The 19,489-nt window shown below is 39.6% G+C and overlaps 1 protein-coding gene across 7 annotated transcripts in view; it reads right to left on the bottom strand.

Moving 5' to 3' along the window:
• The window catches only part of Hecw1 (HECT, C2 and WW domain containing E3 ubiquitin protein ligase 1), a 417,595-nt gene that overhangs the window by 12,836 nt on the left and 385,270 nt on the right, over nucleotides 1-19,489 (bottom strand). For all 7 annotated transcript variants that reach the window (XM_058576839.1, XM_058576837.1, XM_058576840.1 and 4 more), the window contains 4 exons: nucleotides 7,288-7,386; nucleotides 6,573-6,702; nucleotides 2,615-2,761; nucleotides 1,353-1,467 (listed from right to left, as the gene is read on the bottom strand). In XM_058576839.1, coding sequence (XP_058432822.1) covers nucleotides 1,353-1,467; nucleotides 2,615-2,761; nucleotides 6,573-6,702; nucleotides 7,288-7,386 — 491 coding nt within the window. The remainder of the gene's footprint in view (nucleotides 1-1,352; nucleotides 1,468-2,614; nucleotides 2,762-6,572; nucleotides 6,703-7,287; nucleotides 7,387-19,489) is intronic.

Here is a 19,489-nt window from a genome sequence, read left to right as displayed (position 1 = left end):
TGGGGGCATTAGAGGCCGTAACAGGTGGGCAGAGACTCTGACTTGACACCTTGGGCCAGTAGTTTTCATACTAGGTCCCAGATGGCTTTCATTGTCAAGTGTATGTGGGGAAACAGAGGCTGAACTGATGCCCTTAGGTTTCTCTCTGTTATATTGATTGGGGTTTCTTTGAATATATTACATAAGGGGAGGGCTTTGAGGCTTAAAAAAAACATCTTTGAAAAACTTTGGTGATAAGGAATTTGTTTTGTGGGTAGGGAAGTGGCCTGGTGTAAACAATGTTTCAGGAAGGCTAACTTGGCAGTGTGTAAGATGAATAGTTAGGAGGGGTTAGAAATTAGATTCAGAGAAACCACAAAACTGTACTGAAGCAAAGCAGGAATGGGGTGAAGAGGGATCCAATTCCACAGGAAGTGAGAGCTTGCAAACACTTGGGAGCTGCCCATGGATAGAGGGTTCTCTATAAGCGTTTATATGGGGTTAGCCCAGGGATTGCGGTCGCCTGAAGGAAGAAGGTTCATGTTGGAAGCTGGACGACCACCTGCTCTGTACTGAGATCAGGCCAAGTTTGTAGTCTTCAAAAAGTGATGAATTGGCTGGGGCTGTAGCTCAGTGGTAGATGGCTTGCCTGACAAGTGCAAGGTCCTAGGTTCCATCCCCAGTACCACAAACAAAAACAAGAATGAAGAATTACATACATATTAACTCAGCCATACTGAGCATGTCTCAGTATGAGGTACTGAGACATGCCATGACATGATGAATCTCAAAACAGTATGCTAGTCAAAGAAGCTAGACACAAAAGACTGTGTTTTGTATGATTCTATCTATAAGACACATCCAGAATAGGTAAGTCCATAGAAACAGAAATGCAGAATGATGGTTGCTAGGGGTGGGGGAGAGGAGAGATTTGGGGGTGGAAAACTGCTTAGTGGGTATAGGGTCTCTTTTTGGGGTGATGAAAATATTTTAAAACTAGCTATAGATCATGTTGCACAACTTTGTGAATGTACAAAATGACACCAAATTGTTCATTTTATTTATTTATTTTGTACCAGGGATTAAACTCGGGGGAACTTAACTACTGAGCTACATCCCCAGCCCTTTTTATTTTTTATTTTGAGACAGGGTCTAATTAATTTGCTAGGGCTTCATTAAGTTGCTGAGGCTGGCTTTGAACTTGCGATCCTCCTGACTCAGCCTCCCGAGCCTCTGGGATTACGGGTGTGTGCCACTGTGCCTGGCTGAATTGTTCATTTAAAAATGGTCAGTTTTATGTTAGCCCAACAAAAATTTTTAAGAAGTGATGAATTTTATTTGTGACAGTATTGTCACAATTGCTGCTAGCTCACCTCCCCGATACTCAGTGTTATTCCGCCAGTCGTTCAGGTCGATCTCTGCGGTGCCAGCTATCACCAGCTCCAGCTCCCTAGCATCAAACACTGAGACGAGCCTCGAGTCTACAACCTGAAATACAGACTAACTTCAGCACACAGGCCCAAACCCATAGAAAGGTCAAACTCATGATTATTATTGCCAGGGGCTAAAGCGGGAAACTGATCATGACTGCAACAACATGTAATCATTTTTTAAGTTAAAAATCATCGCTTTGGTCTGAATGCTGGTGCCCTACCTCTCCATTCATCATTTGGAATCTTCTCCTTCAAATTGAAGGTATTAGGAATAGGGGGCTTTGGGAGGTGATTAGGTTATGGGGTGGAGCCCTCAGGAATGGGGTTAGTGCCCTTGTGAGAAGATGCCATCTGTGAATAAGGAAGTGAGCCCTTGTAGGATGCTGAAGTTTCTAGTGCCTTGATCTTGGACTTTGCAGCCTCCCAAACTGCAAGAAATAGATTTCTGTAGCTTATAAGCTATCCAGTATATGGTGTTTTGTTATAGTAGTTTGGAAGGACTAAGACAATCATTGAGTTAAATATTTAGAACACAATCCTTCATGGACTAGGGACAGGAAAAAAAAAAGAGATCCCATAGTTCTTACCATTTCAGACACTCTATGAGAGTGATGTCACAACAAAACTGACTCAACTTTCTGGAGCCACAGTTAAATTTCCAAGTAGCATTGCATTTTAAAGGCAAAAAATCCAAATCACTTAAATCATTACCATTTCACTTAAAACATACTTATCCTTTCACATAAAATTATGACTCATTCCTGTATTTTGATACAGTCCCCACTTCCTTCCTCCCTTTTATAAAGATCTGGAAGGACCTGTTTGTTAGAGCCCCCTGCTCTGGCTTTACATCTCATGCCCAGTGTGCCAGGCTCAACCGAAAGTCTGTGATGGTGCCTCCTTTAACCAAACTAGTGGTGGTTGGAAAAGTGGTGGATGCTCTTTTCACTCAGGCAGGCAAAGAAAACCTTTCAAGACTTAAGCAAACCTTCATAGCTTGTTATTTGTAAGCTGGAAAAATGTAAGATCATTTTTTTTCGAGCACAGGAAGTCTAGCAACTGTCACTGCTATTTACCCCTCAGCACGGATTCTGTGGCACAAAGTGATTATAACAACATTCCAATTTAGCAAGCGTGGACCACATCCCCCGATTCTCTCACTTCGCATTTTAATTCCTGTTTGTTTGTGACTGGGGCCTCACCTCGTAGAAGCCCCGCACCAGTGCCTCAGTCTGCTGCACCACACCACGCTCTACCCGCCACTTGACCATCCTCTCGATGTACTCCTTCTTGTTCTTCTCCGTCACCTGGGTGTTGGCTCCTCCAGATTTCAACTCCCTTTCTGTTACCTTGTAGGAAACAGGAAGATCAGAAGCTTGTCAATTCAGCTGATCTCCCAGGGAGACATTGTGATTTTAGAAGGATCACGGAATATAAAGTCCTCTGTACATTTCAGCATTAGTGCCTCTTCAGTTCTTTTTCCTTTTGTGGAAGTCATGCAGAAGGCTTTGATTGTTCAAAGCAGATGCTTACGCACCTCAGAAGAGCTATAATGTTTGTATCATAAAAAGAAAGATGTTTCTCTAACTCATGAGGCATAATGGAAGCAAAAGGAAAACGCCCCAGGTTGTCCTTCAAGATGGAGCTGAATGTCTTAACATTAGAGTCAGATCCTTAGTGCTCCCAAATCCCAATTAGAGCAAAGTAACAGCTGCCTTATTTTCCCTTCACATTGACAAGAAACAAATAGCAGAAGGCAAGAGGCTTGTTTTGTTTTGTCCATGTGACAGTGGAGTAGAATGAATTGGGAAGAGAGTTTTTACAGCTGGGACTAATGGTGGCTGAAGAATGATAGCCTGACCTTGAGAAGAGAAACTGTAACACACAGAAGCACAGAAAATGGCACTGCCACTTAGTACGATGAGGCATCCAGCAGCTAGGATCTGTGTACTGTCTTTTCAAGGGTAAGAGGGTAGGCAACATATCAGACATTATTATCAAAACATGTTGGCGTTTGAAGGAGGCGATCTTTATTTTTTAAAATTTTTTTTAGTTGTAGCTGGACACACACACACTATATATATATATTTATTTTATGTGGTGCTGAGGATCAAACCCAGTGCCTCATGCATGTGAGACAAGCACTCACCCACTGAGCTAGACTCCAGCCTGGGAGGCGATCTTTAGTCATAAATTCACCTAAGAGTTCACCTCACAGCTCAATGCTACGAGACAAATCATGTGTCACTGTACTTAACTAGTGGTTTAAAAATTGTATTACACATGTACAGATACTTTTCTACTGAATTGTTGGCTGACCATTTCTTTTTTATGTATGGGCTCTCTTCTAATATTGAAGGAAATAGCTTTTGGGTCATGTATTTTAACTAATGTGCCACTTTCACCTTATTTATGGTGCATTTTGCCATGCAGAATTATAAAAATAATTTTATTTGACCAGGACAATTTTTATGACTTTGAGAGTTTCTGCTATATCTGTAGCAGTATTCCTTGCTGCAATATTAAAAAGAAAAATTCTCTCTTGTTTCTTCTTTCAGGTTTCTGATTTAATTGGAATTTATTTCAATGTTAAGAGATAGGTTAGGGATCTAACTCGAAAAATTTTAAGATGGTTATCCAGTTGTCTTAATACAATTTGTAAATAATTATGTATATTTTACTAATTTGTCCTCTACCATAGGGAATGTGTGAAGGATGGGTTAAAAGTAATCATGTAAAGGGGAACAGCATATTTTACCTCTTAATGTACTATAGAACAATTAATTTGGTGGCAGGACACTTCAATGAGTAGCATATTCTCAAACATTTTTTTTTTAATTTTTTTTAAATTTTTTATTGTTGGCTGTTCAAAACATTACATAGTTCTTGATATGTCATATTTCACAATTTGATTCAAGTGGGTTATGAGCTCCCATTTTTACCCCATATACAGATTGCAGAATCACATCAGTTACACATCCATTGATTTACATATTGCCATACTAGTGTCTGTTGTATTCTGCTGCCTTTCCTATCCTCTACTATCCCCCCTCCCCTCCCCTCCCCTCCCCTCCCCTCTTCTCTCTCTGCTCCCTCTACTGACATTCGTTTGTCCCCCTTATATTATTTTTCCCCTTCCCCTCACTTCCTCTTGTATGTACTTTTGTATAACTCTGAGGGTCTCCTTCCATTTCCATGCATTTTCCCTTCTCTCTCCCTTTCCCTCCCACCTCTCATCCCTGTTTAATGTTAATCTTCTTCTCATGCTCTTCGACCCTACTCTGTTCTTAGTTACTCTCCTTATATCAAAGAAGACATTTGGCATTTGTTTTTTAGGGATTGGCTAGCTTCACTTAGCATAATCTGCTCTAATGCCATCCATTTCCCTGTAAATTCTATGATTTTGTCATTTTTTAAAGCAGAGTAATACTCCATTGTGTATAAATGCCACATTTTTTTTATCCATTCATCCATTGAAGGGCATCTAGGTTGGTTCCACAGTCTAGCTATTGTGAATTGTGCTGCTATGAACATCGATGTAGCAGTGTCCCTGTAGCATGCTCTTTTTAGGTCTTTAGGGAATAGACCAAGAAGGGGAATAGCTGGGTCAAATGGTGGCTCCCTTCCCAGCTTTCCAAGAAATCTCCATACTGCTTTCCAAATTGGCTGCACCAATTTGCAGTCCCACCAGCAATGTACAAGTGTACCCTTTTCCCCACATCCTCGCCAGCACTTGTTGTTGTTCTCAAACATATTTAAATGTACTTTTGTTGTAGTTTTTTCTCAATTATGTGTGGGAACATTCGTCAGAGGTATGTTTATACAAAAGAAATATAAAAGAATTTTGACATTTTCCAGGACCTATCCAAAATCCTTGACTGAGATATGGGGTGCTGGGTGATCTGTATTAGTGAGCGGGTAATCCTCATTCCTTGACCAGCACACTGTCCACATTCACATACGGTACTTATCAAGTATTCTAACTAAAATTTTACAACAATCCTATTATAAATTACCATATAATGGGCTTTTGGGGTCTCTCGAAAACGATGTTCTCAAAACTTGATTCTTAAATCTTACTAAGCTATGGTTATCTTCTGATAAAATTGTAATCCATTTGATCAAAAGATTTAATGTTATATAAAAAAATACTAGTAGAAAACACATGGGGAGCTTTTTCTTGTTAAATAGTATTATGATAGACATATTTTGGAGGACTATCTGGATGGAAATGAAAGAATTATTTTTGTAGTTGCACAGATAACAACAAGATCTTACATGTGTATGATATACTTTACACAAATGCTTTCTGACTCATTATCACATTGGATTTTCAAAAACTGCCTTAAATAGATTCATGTCATAACAAGAAAAGGAAGGAAGAGGACATGGGCAGATTTATTAAAGGAAGTAGTCACCAAAGAATTATAATTCGAAAGAATTCCTTTTTCTGCAGTTTAAAAACAAAATCCCATTACCATACTATCTAGTAATCATCTCATTTCTGGGTGTATGTATTCATCCAAATGAACTGAAAGCAGGAATTCAAACATACATTATTTTTAATTGCCAGGAGGTGGATGGAAGAAACTCAGGTGATCATCAACAGATGAATGGATAACAAAGTTGGCACATACTTAAATGAAATATTATTTAGCCTTTAAAAAGAAGAAAATTTTGACACATTACCACATGGACGAATATTGAGGATATTATGCTAAATGAAAAGTCACAAAAGAGTGGTGTTGTGTTTCCACTTACTTGAAGTATCGGGAGTGGTCAAATTTATAGAAACAAAAATTGAATAGTAGTTATAGGAGCTGGGGAAAGGGGGAAATGAAGAGTTTAATGGGTAGTGTTTCAGTTTTGCAAGTTGAAAAAAATTCTGGAGATTGATTAGATGCCTAACAATTTACTTAAGATTATTCAAGTGTACACTTAAAAATCGTTAAGATAATAAATTTTAGGGCTGGGGTTGTAGCTCAGTGGTAGAGGCACTGGGTTTGATCCTTAGCACCACATCAAAATAAATAAATAAAATAAAGATATTGTGTCCATCTACAACTAAAAAAATTTTGAAAAAGATGATAAATTTTATGTGATGTGCATTTTCCATAATAAAACACAAAAATCCATTTTCCAAGCTCATATCCCACAAACCTGTCCAAAAACCTCTTCGTTAACAGTGAAAGTGAGGTCGAGGATATCTGTGATGTTGTTGTCCTTCATCCACTGCAAGCTCTGGTGGAACTCCTCATCCAAATATTCCAGGTCACTCAAATCACAGGGCCTGAGTGAATCCAAAGGGAGCAAGGCAGACAGAATTACTGAACAAATGGGGGCACAGACCTTATTCCAAACTCTGGTTATGCCACTTCTGGATGAAACATCTCCAACCCAGTCTAACATTTGATACTTTTGAACCAGCCTATTTAATGATTTTGGTTCACTCAACAATTTAAAAAAGGAATTAATAAAATATTTACACTAATAAACATGAAGTAATTATTGACTGGTGGATTCTCATTTCAAAATAACCAAGCTATAAACAAATCAATTCTATTTAATAGTTTAATGCAATGTTTGTAATATTAAATTTCTTAGACAAGCTGATTCATATCTGTGATATAATATTTGACTAACAGAGTCTTCCCTTATGCTTAGGTAAAATCTCCAAACTCATTTTTGTTGCATTAAAAGGTATGTGTGATATGTAAATCTCCAAAACAGAAAACTGCCAGAAACCTAACAGGAATGGTTGGGGCAAAGCAGGGACAAAAAGGCCAGAGGCACCAGAAAGACTGGTGCTGCTGCACAGAAAGACTGTGTCCTGCAGACAGGGCTGGGTGTAACCCTAGTCTATAAATACACTTACAGCCTCAGGAGTGCCTTATAGAATGGCCTTGTGAAGAAAGCATCCAGAAGGTACTGATGGATCAAAGCCAGGCCTAGGATACGACCACTAAACCTGAACCTGGAACACAGAGAAGGTGGAGAAATGGAAGGGTCAGTGAGAATTTTCACTGTTACATATGTTTATTTGTATTTTTAAAACGTGTCTCTGTATGATATTTAAATTAAGCTGCTTAAGGAATTTGGATGTTGATGTTATAAGGGAGGCACCCATTCTTCTTCTTTACCATAAACATTCTTGTGTGCTTGATGTATACTAAAGGAAACCTCCTCTCCCTTACTTCTCAGATTTTCTCCAGAATCTCTTCAAAGATCTGGGAGTATGAGGACTCAGGAAGGGGAAAGCACCCAGGAAGGGGAAAGGAGAAATCAGAGAAAAAGTGCCCACACTGGAACCCAAGGGAGACAGAACCCAAGGACAGAAAGCTTTCTGGACAGTGTGTCCTTACCTATTCAAGCTTTCTATAGTATCACCTGAAGCTCCATGCTGAAAGGTGCAGGACTTGGGTATGAATCACAAGTGGCAGTCATGCTGGCAGACAGTGGGGAAGAGTTCCATGGAATCACAATGAGATTCACCAGGGAGCATCACTAATTAGCATTGCCAGCCACACACAAAGAAAGAACAAAGTGTCTGCTGGGATGAACTGTTCATGCAGACCTGGCCACCTTCAGATGTGAGGAGCCTTACTGATTTAAATCCTTTTTGGGGGGCAATTAGCTATCTGGTGGCCTGTTTAGCAAAATGCTGAGGCTTCCTGGAGCTTGATCCCATTCTTGCCTTGTTTCCAAACCAGGTTCCCTTCTGCTTGGTCTATACTCTGTGCTTCCCTACCATATAGGTCATGCCCATCTCTGCACCTACTTGCATAACCCAGGGGCTCTCTGTTTTTCTACCTAACTAGGTATTCATTTAATGGTGGACCTATTGGTGCCATTTCTCAGATCTTCCCAGCTGGAATTTCTAACTAACTCATCTTCACTGCCTTTGAGGGACTATTTTTAGACTCAAAAGGTTGTAAAAAAGTTAAAATGAATAGATATTCTGATTCCATAGAAAAAGCATAATTATAAACAACAACATTTCAAATTGGCATGTCTGAAGTAGTTATTCTTTTTGTATGAAATAACATGTCAAAATTATTGACTCTGAAGAGATTAGAGCCAAACAGAGTCTCATTGAAGGTACTGTGGGGACACTGTGCAACCACATGAGGCTCACAGGAAAAAAAAAAGACTTAGAATGTGTACCAGAGTTTCACCCCTCACTTCTCTTTTCTGACACCCAATAACTGAGTTGTGTTCAACATGGCAAACACAGTTTTATGTATAAAAACACCATTCACTTTTAGGCCAATAATGGCTAACCTACCTTTCTCAGTTTCTAAAGCATTGAAAATGGGGCTTCTAACATGATGGTGGGGCATGGTCATTAAGGAGGAGATGACTGATCCAAATCAGGATCAGAACAAACATCAACACAGCCTGGCCAAGTACCCTCTCACTTTGAGGTAGCCCCCAGTGGCCCAGGAAAGAGAAATAGCAATCATGGCAGGTAGGAAGTATATACAGATATGGAATCCACAAAAACATTAAGAGATAACCATTTTAATTTAATGTTAAAAATTGAATATCTCAATGAATTATTTTCTTCCTTCTTCTCTTTCTTTTTTGAACCAAGGACTGAACCTAGGGCTTTGCACATCCTAGACAAATGCTGTATTGCTGAGCTACATCTCCAGCCCTTTTTATTTTTAAGACATGGTTTTGCTAAGTTGCCCAGGCTGGCCTTACACTTGTGATTCTTCTGCCTCAGGTTCCAGAATAGCTGGGATTACAGGTGTGCACCACTATGCCTAGGAAATTTTCTAGCAAAATAAAAATTACTCAAGATTATTAAAAAAGAAATAAATAGACCAATAACAATAGTGTAAACCAGTAAACTTTGAGGAAAAATAATTGTATCCAAAATTGATGTGGGGAAAAAATATATATATCCAGTCTTATATGTATATATATGGCCAGTCTTTTATATATATGTAGATATGTATTAAAAAAATATATATACATGTTAAAAAGACTGGATATATATGTATACACACATACACATTCTTCTAAACGCTTAAGGGATGGAAAAACCCTTCTGTTATTTAAATAGTTTCAGAAATCAGGAAAGGGTGAAAAACTTCTTCATCACTATGAGCTACTATAACTGTAACTCATAATCTGAAAAAGATAACAACAAGAAAGGAAACTAAAGACATTGCACTCTTACATACAAAAATTCTAAATAAAACACAATAGAATTGAACCTACCAATTCATTCCCAGAACAATGCAAAATGATTAAAGATGTTTAATTTTAGGAAACAAGGGATATTTAATATTAGGAATTCTATTATTAATTTTTTTTAGAGAGAGAGAGAGAAGTTTTTAAATATTTATTTATTTTTTTTTAGTTTTTGGCAGACACAACATCTTTGTTTGTATGTGGTGCTGAGGGTCGAACCCCGGGCCGCATGCATGCCAGGCGAGCACGCTACCACTTGAGCCACATCCCCAGCCCTATTATTAAAATTAATCACAAGGTCAGAAGACAAAAATCACATGGCTTTTTTTCTTTTTTGTTAGAAGATGAAAAGTTACTTGATAATATCCACCACCAATTTCTGGAGGAAAAAAATTCTTGTAATAAACCCAGAAACAGAAGAATTCTTCCCTTAATATAATAAATAGCATCTATCTCAGCACTATACAGTTCTTAGTATCCTCTTATCCAAGAATTCAATCAACTGGATACCAAAAATATTCAGGAAAGGAAAAATTTAATCTATATTGAACACATACCTTTTTTTTCTAATAATTTATCCCTAAACAATACAGTAGGATAAATATTTACATCCAGTTAGGTATTATAAGTAACCTAGAAATGTTTTAAAATATGCATGAAGATGTATGTAAGTTATATGCAAATTCTGTGTCATTTTATGCAAGGCACTTGGACATCTGTGTATTTTAGTATTCATGGGCACTCCCTGGAACAATCCCCTGTGGATACCAAGGACAACTATTTAGTAGGAAAAATATAAAAGGATTCTGTTTATCACTACCCTTTACAATATTTTATCAGCTCTACTCATAACAGTTAATTATTCATGAAAACTTAGAGATTAAAAATAACTTTTATAGAATATCTAGCCATTGACTCTTGCCACAGCTCTATTTTATAGTTATGACTATCTCCATTCACAGATTAAGAAACCAAGGATCATCAATTAGCCCCAGGCAAGTGGTACAGGGAGGAAACTGACTCAAATCTATTTGTCACCAGACCAGGTTTTTTTCACTGTGTCCATTTTGAGAAGCAAAAAGTGGGGGAGGTTAGTACTCTGCTCTCTGGGGCCAGGCTGCCTGGTACAAAGGCAGCCTAATCTCAGTTTCCTCTTTTGAAAACATTCACTCTCTAACCTTTGCCCATTATTGCTATCTTATTTTATGTTGGCTACCAACACCTGTGCTGATTAGAAATATCTTTGTTTAAGTCACCTCAACTAGTTTAAGCCAAAAATGGATTTCATTATAAGGTTATGATGGTGTCCTGAGGAATCCATGTCAAGAATGTAATTGGGCCTCAGGAACAGGAGGGACATGAGGGACTTTACCCTCCTTATCTGGGTTCTCCCCTTTGCTCCTCTCTGCTCCTTTCTTCTCTTTCAGTGCCAAGGCCTCCCATTGTTTATATTCTGATTTCAAGCTCCCACAGAAACCAACTTGACTCTTTTAGACCGAGGTCCACATTTCCAGCACAATTCACTGATTGCTTTGACTCATGTTGGATGCCCACTGGGTTCAATCTTGAGTGATGAGGAAGGAAATGAATCTGGTGTCTTGCTCAGTACTTTGCAGCTAGTGTCACTGTTGCTTTTGCTCTCAACCAGGGGGTGAGAGCAAATAGAGTACAGGAGATGGGGTTTTTCCTTGTATAGGGAACTGTAGTGTAGACCACCAGAAGAAAATTGTTTATTTACTTTGAAAGAGGTAAGACTATAGGTAGAATTTCTTCTTCTTCTTCTTTTTTTTTTAGTTGTTGATGGACCTTTATTTAATGTATTTGTTTATATGCAGTGCTGAGAATGGAACCCAGTGCCTCACACATGCTAGGCAAGTGCTCTACCACTGAGCTGCAACCCTAGCCCCATAGATAGAATTTCTAAAGACAAAATTACACTGGGTTCACAGGCTGATGTGTGCAATAAGTAGGTTCTAGTTTTTCATAACTATGTAAGCAAGCTATCTTAATGTGGTCTGGCTTCACATAAACACAGACAGGATGGCTCTTAGCCAGCCCAGGACATACAGTAACATATTCCAGGAGGATGAACTATGATCTGGGATGTGTCTGTTTGAAGCACAATGTAGTGACTGTACAATTCAAATCCAAAACAATAGCTTAACAAGCACAGATTGGAATGTAAAGCCTTTACCATTTGATAAATTGCTGTGCTGTATTCTACAAGCAAGAAACATCTTCTAGAAATTGTGCACCTTCTGTATTTATCTTCTTTATTTATCTCACCTAGGCTGAAAAACTGCTTGCCAGAAAATTGATTATTGTTGTCAACCCAGGTTACAATTGCATAGGAAGCACAAGATGAAGAGAAACGCTTTTCTTTTGTCTCTCTGGATCTATGATAGTGTGTCCACATACATAGAACAAAGAGAGCTAAAAAAAAAATGATCCAGATAATTTAATCAAAAGACATTTATGTTTTGATCTGGTTACCTGGAACAAAAAAAAAAAAGAGTTCTAAAGGATTAAATAAAATGAGACCCTAGGGAAGTAGCAGAATTCTCTGCCTTCCCTGGAGGTACATTACTTTAATATCCAGTCCCGGAGCCACTTCCGCGGTACCATGTGTGAACTTGCAGGACTCAGTTTCTCCTTTCTCTCTTAGTCCCAGAAAGAGTCCCTTCTGATATCTCAGGCCAGCTCTGCTCTTGAGTGCCATTCTTGAGGTTATGCTTGAATACTCTTTGTCTCAGTCCTGTTGTCCCCACACATTGCTTGGGTGGTCCCCGTGCCACATGTTCAAGCTCCATGGTTGCCCACCCAATCCTGCCTGGGTGGCCTGTGATTATTTTATTTTATTTTTTAAATATTTATTTTTAGTTGTAGTTGGACACAATACCCTTATTTATTGAATGTGGTGCTGAGGATCGAACCCAGGACCCCACACGTGCCAGGCGAGTGCTTTGCCGCTAAGCCACAACTCCAGCCCCTGTGCTTATTTTTCATTTGCTCCTCTGTGGTAATGTTGTCTTTGTGACTAACTCCTCTGTTACAAGGTACTGAGTTTACTGGGCCTGCTTTTGGCATTTGCACCATCTTTCAGTCCCTAGGGTGGCAAGGTCATGGTGGGCTTAGGGAGCAGCTACTGCCACTCATTCACACCTAACCCTCAGGCTTTTTTAACCACTCAGCCTTACTCTGCTATTCTTTTGCTTCTCTTGGGCTGTAGTGTATTGAAGGGCCCCCAGATTCTCTTCTCATAATTTGCTTTCCTTTTTTCCCTCCAGGGCTGAAGACCAAACCCTTGTGTGTGCTAGGCAAGTGTTGTGACACTGAGCTACATATCCAGCCCCATAATTTGCTTTCATAATTTTTTTTCATCACAAATGCATCCATCAGACATGCCCGCATGTGTCTGAATTCCAATGTTGGGATCCATTCCACCTCTTTTCACAAGAGGGGCCTCGATCCCCAGGTATATTACAGATACAAATGCATGCAATATGCAGGTGGCTGAGGATGAGAGGAGACAAGGTACATCACCCCACTGGGACTCCTCTGTAGCAATGGATGGTGGGTATACACCTTTTCCCCATTCCAGTCACCTGTTGGATATGGCACCAGTATTGGACAGAAGCGCAGCCTCTCTAGGCAGTGTATGTGTTGGGGTGGGAGACTCTCCTTCTGGCTCTGTCTTGAATGTAATTTGAAATGTCCCAAGATATTCTGACATACCATCACCATTAGACATATTCCTGACTTAAAACAAAACACTTTTCCATTTATTTACCTTTCAGAGATATGTTTCCACAGAAACCCATTTGTACCTAAGACATGGCAGAAAGACAGGCAATATAGCAAAATATGAATGCACATTAAGTAGAAAAATACATTCTATTGAGAGTCAGTCAAGTATAGGTCTAGTTGGCAAGATGACACAGTCTATTCTCCTTAAGAGGAAGAATACACAGAGGTCACAGATTTCTCAACCTAACCCACTGACCATGTGGTCTGTGGGAACATCCCTTGTACAATATGTTATTTTCATATCCTTGGTTTCGGTATGTTGTAAGTTCTTATTTTGATACCATGAACCCCTTCCTTCCTGCCAAAGAAAAATAACAAAATTGAGTATTTTTTTTAGCATTAAGTGATATAGAAAGTATCAAATAAAAAAATAAGTGGACTCTATCACCTGAGGAAACATACAGAACCCTGAGCAAACCCTCACCCTGAGCCTCAGTTGGTGAGAGCACGGCATATTCATGTTGATGACATTGCCATCATGTTCTCATCAGAGCACAGCACAGACACCCACACACACCTGCAAGTACAGGTTTCCATTGTCCTCCAATAAACTGCACAGTATTTCATTTTATGAATGCTTTACATTTGGTTTAGCCCTTTCTCCTCTGAGAAAGACCTAAGGGTCTTTATCTGTATCCACCTGCTCATCTGTACAGACAGAAGGCCTGGATCTTTGCCCATATGCAGCCAGTTAACTTTGGGACCATTGGATAACTTTGAGAACATCTCATCAGAAGCCTGGGAGATGAACTTGATCTGCCTCTGAAGGAAACAGCTACAGCCACTCTGACCTTTCATAAAGATGGGGAGGGCGATTATGGAAGGAGATCTGAAAGGAATCAGCATTATTGGCAAGGATTTATCACAGTTCCATCAGGGGTTTGTAATTTTAGTAAGAATTCAAAAGGTAATAGAGTTTCACACATTTCTAGCCAACTTCCCAAGCAGTTTAAAGGCCCATCAAAGACTTGAACAGCCCCTTGAGTGCATTACTGTTTGTTGTCTCAACTACTCCTTAGCTTGTTTTCCAATAACTCAAGAAAAGCAGTGAGATATGAAGGACGACATTGCAAGGTCTGATGTCAGTCTGCCTTGGTTTGAATCTGACCTGTGTGAGTTTGGTAAACTGTTTAGCTTCCCTGGGTCTCAGTTTACTCATTTGCAAAACAGGGATCACAATGGTACCCAGTGTATAGGGCAATTGCCAAGATGTCAAAAGACTCTGAATAAAAGACTAGTGGAGGTCAGTCCACCTGGGGGTTTAATAGACACTATCTGCAGGTTGGTACACCTGGTCTCTTATGCTTGGCTCAGAACCTTAGGGATAAAAGCTCAGATTAAGGGTGAAAATGTGGCTAGTCTAGAGTTCCGTGCTATTGCAGAACTGCAAACCTCTGCCCTGTTTACAAACATTTCTGTATCAACAATCAATAGTGCCTGGTCAGGTAAGGGCTTGATCAAGATTTGTTGAATTGAATTAAACTGAAAATTAACATCTGGTCTCATCCCATTAGAGAATAACCATATAAATCCGAAAATATCTGAAATATCATGTACCATTTGACCATTTGAACCCTGTGTTAGTCAGGTTTTTTTTTTTTTTTTTTTTTTTTTTTTTTGCTATGACCAAAATATCTGATAAGAGCAACTTAGAGGAGGAGATATTTATCTGGGCTCATGGCTTCAGTCCACTGTTGGTTGACTCTATTGCTTTGGGCCTAAGGTGATGCAGAATGTCATGGTGGAAGTTAGGGTGGAGGAAAACTACTTAACTCACGACAGCTGGTGTGAGGGTGGGGGAGGCAGAGAAAGAGATAGGAAGTGGGAGGAAGAGGCCAGGGACCAGAATACTCTTCCAGGGCACATTTCCAGTGACCTACTTCCTACCATCATATCCTATCTGCACACAGTTTCCACCACCTCCACATAGTCTATCAGCTACCAGTGGACTAATCCACTGATGAGGACAGAGCCCTCATGATCCAATCACTTCCCCAAAGCCCCACCTCTGAACATTGCTGCTTTGGAGACATTTCAGATTCAAGCCATAACAGACCCTATTTGGCTAGGTTAATTGCTTAAATTTCCAATATCTATAGTAGATCTCTGATCAGAAGATGAACAGAAATTCCAAATTGCATGAGTCAAAGTATGGAAAGATGTGATTAATGTTTCGCACAGAGTGGCTGAAAATAATGGGGTTTTCCTTCCTTTCCTTTCTCGCTCTTCAATCTCACCAGTGAAAATGTGCATGGGAACATGCTTTAGTGGGAATTACATTATAATTAATTACAGCATATTTTTCAACCAATTCTTTGGATGACAGCAGTTGTCATAATGGGGAAAAAAGTAGGCAGTTGGGAAGTTTGGAAGAGGCATCTCTCATTCACAGGCCAGGATTTATGGAAGGGGAAACAGGATAGTTTGCCAAATGAAAAAAAAAAAAAAAGACAATATGATACCTTGGAATGACATTTTGAATAGTGAGACAAAAGACTTTTATAGGCTTTTAGTTAATCCTTTTATATAAAAGTGATAAAAATGGAATAAAACCCTCATTGCAGTGCCCAGGCACTATTCCAGGGCTTAAAGAGCTCCATTGGTGGTGTTTCTGGCAGTTTGATTTCCTGGCATTAAACTCAGGAGCCTAAGAAATGTCTCAAGGCATTTCCTGGTTTTGATGACCTTTTTAGTCTCTTCATCTTGACCTGTTACATCAACAAGTCAAACTGCCAGTTTCTCTCTGTTTGATTTTTGGCTTCTGCATCTTTTGATGTATAACAGATCAGCATGAGCAACACTGCCTGCACCAGTGTCCAAATATGGCTCCCTCTGCTGCCCTTCCTGCCTGGAAAGGGGATCAGATGGTATACTGGAGTGCTATAAAGAGACTGACTATTTGGTGATAGCGTGCTTGACTCTTGCTGCTTGTGGTAAGGGCTGAACAGCTGAGGCAGATGCAGGAACACCTGGAAAGACATCCAGGTCTCCTCAAAACCCTGCACACAGTCTTCAGACCTAGAAGTCCTCTTTCAAACACGATGGCATCTTCTGGAGCTCAAACATCTGTCAAGACCAGTTCTGTATGGAAAAATCCGAGGTGCTCAAAAACATTTGCTGGGCCAATGGCTGTTATAACTGCACTTATGTCTGGATGCTCCCTAGACATGGTGATTGCATTACCTACCTCCTGCAAACTGACAGTCTGGTAGTGTGTGTCAGCTACATTCTAGAGATTCTTTTTGCAGCAGTCATGTTTTTCAACCCTGATCCTTTCTGCATCTTGTTAAGCCTCCACTTGCCTAGTAATAGAACCAAGACTGGCAGGGGCTAAAGTCCTTTATGGGATCCTTTGAGGTTCTCAAAAGAATAGAGCAGATTTCTCAACCTTGGCACTATTGTCATTTGGTGTCCCATGCATTGTAGGCTGCTTAACAGCATCCTTTGCCTCCACTTATGAGATATTGGTAGCATGGACTCCTCAGTTGTGACAACCCAAACTATTTTCTCTCAAGAGCATAGAGTGTAGGGAAAGATATCTGAATAGATGATCACATTCTCCTTTGTAGCTGACCCACAGGCATGATTTATCTGTCTTGAAAACACGAGGAAGGATATCTGGGCACTCTAAGAAATGAAAGTCATAAACCCTAAGACTGCTGCACTCTGCTCTCTGAACAGTTTTTCATCACTCCCTATTCTCTAAGGATACCTGCCTATTCCAACAAATGTCCTTTTAAACTTGGACCAAAAATTTGGGATCTTGGAGAAAAGATGTGAGGGGAGAATGATTTCTCCTAAATGCACTAGTCTTTCTGAGGGGATGATATCTGATCTGTATCTAAGGAGGTCGAGTTTCAAGTAGAAGGTTATATCTATTAAAGAAAACTGTCCTAGTTCACTGGGTTTGTCAGTTAGGTGGTCTCTTCTGCTTTTTGCTGAAAAAGATTTTAGCAGGTGAAGATGTGAAAGGAAAAGGATCTGGAAGTGGGGCAGAAGGTGAAGTGTAAGATGGGTGAGGAAGGAATACCTGCTGGAGCAGACCAGAGAGGAGATGTAACAGGTAGATCCAGAGCCTGAGCGGGTGACTCTAGGTGGAATGGGAGAATAGGACTCCAGGAAAGTTGCTGAGGTTGGGTAAGTATTTATATTGGGGTCCAGAAACTGGGGTGGTCACCTTAATGTTTCTCTTCCAGTAGTATCTGAAGTCATCTCAAAATGGAAGAGACTGGTTGGTAGGGGCTTTAAGGACAGTAAAATAGAAGACATACCAGTAAGAGAACTGGTAAGCCTTGCTGTAGATCCTGCAGAGGTCAAAATTGTTCCATCTCTCTCAAGATTATTTCGTCTTCAGTGCTAGAGATACAGAAAATAGCTCTGACATTGAATAAGGGAGAGAGAATTATGGTATTGATCCACAGTAACATGTTGCCCATCAGATGGCAGGCAGCATGGGGTGAGAAGGGAACTGTGTGTGCAGGGAAAGGAGGAGTTAGGAAGTGAAAGGAAGTGCCATGCCAGGCGAGTCTGAGGTGTGAATGAACTTGGTGAGCAGCTGCAGCTGCAGTTGGGGAGGAGGTGGGAACACCAGCTGTAGAATGATTGACAGTGGGATTTTCGAGTTTTTAGTTCCTGATGTGGCACAGTTCTGGGTGATAATGAGATCAGGAGGGAGTGCAGGAGCAGGTGGCTGAAGTGCATAAAGATCAAGGCCACTGAGGTTAGGTAGCTTCAGCATCTTCTCTTACATCCATCTTTATTTAGACAATGTTTTGGGGAATGTTTAAAGAATCCTCTTCTCTGTACCTTGCAAAAGTTGTTTAGATGTTTCAGATGCAAAGAATGATTTATATTTGGTTTTCATGGCTTCCCTACATGTGGAAACAGTTTTGCAAATTAGCTGAGAAAACTTGAAGTTTTCTTCATTGGCCATAAAAGAGACTCTGCCAACACAAGATGACGACAGGATTATCTTCTGATTGCTAATTAGCAAATGAAATGAATGTCTAGCTCTGATGCTGACAGTTTCCCTCCATTAATATCTACCTTGTTGGGGCAGTGAGAGCAGGGCTGTTTTTCCTCAACATAATGGGTCAAGATGGGTTTTGTCTTTTTGGAGAAAGCTTCTTCTGGAAGTTTAATGAAGACTCTAATATACTCTATACATTGCAAATTACTTACTTAGTAATTTGTTAATTTCATTCTAAAAATTTAATTGGCAAGATAGTTATGGTAAAGTTGATCCTTTCAAAGTGTGGATAGTGGATATTGTTTTGACTTATTATCTTGGTTAGCTTGGGTTAATATCAAATGTGTCAATCATAATTTAACAAATTATTACTAGCTCAGGTTAATGTGGAAAGCTGAGAAACAGAGGTCTAAGCAAATAAACATTCTCATGAATAGAATATGGCTTCCATTTTTATCTCTGCTGTGTTTTGATGGTGTTCAGGCATGTTATAACTTTGACCTGGGTCAGAAAATAATTTCTAAAAAGTCTCAGAGAGGGCTGGGGATGTGGCTCAAGTGGTAATGTGCCTGGCAGGCGCGGGGCGCTGGGTTCGATCCTCGGCACCACATAAACTAAAATAAAGATTAAAAAAAAAAACACAAAAAAAAACTAAAACTAAATGTTGTGGGAATTCACCTTAAAAAAAGTCTCGGAGAGAATATAACAATAAATCCCCCATTATGAACAAATATAATGCACAGATAGAAATATATAAGTAAGCCGGGCATGGTGATGCATGCCTGTAATCCCAATGATTTTGGGAGGCTGAGGCAGGAGGCTCACAAGGCCACCCTTGGTAAATTAGACTCTGACTCAAAAAAAAAATCCCCTAAAAAGGGGATTGGTGTAGATTGATGTGGCACATTGATAAAGCACCCCTGGGTTAAGACCCTAGCATTGAAAAATACATAAATTATATAAACTAAAGAAAAAAACTAAATGCTCAGAGATGTTTTCATTGGTTTTTCTGAGGGCTGTTACATTAGCTTTAATCTCCAACTATTCTTTATTGTGAGAGTCTAAATATTTCCTTCTGCAATATCATGGATGCTCATGA

This window comes from Marmota monax, unplaced genomic scaffold, assembly GCF_021218885.2.
Source record: "Marmota monax isolate L192 unplaced genomic scaffold, Marmota_monax_Labrador192_F-V1.1 WCK01_AAM20220418_F8-fsc00109, whole genome shotgun sequence".
Lineage (NCBI taxonomy): Eukaryota > Metazoa > Chordata > Mammalia > Rodentia > Sciuridae > Marmota > Marmota monax.
The sequence above is the reverse complement of the archived record's forward strand: the minus strand, read 5'-3'. Positions and strand labels throughout refer to the sequence as shown.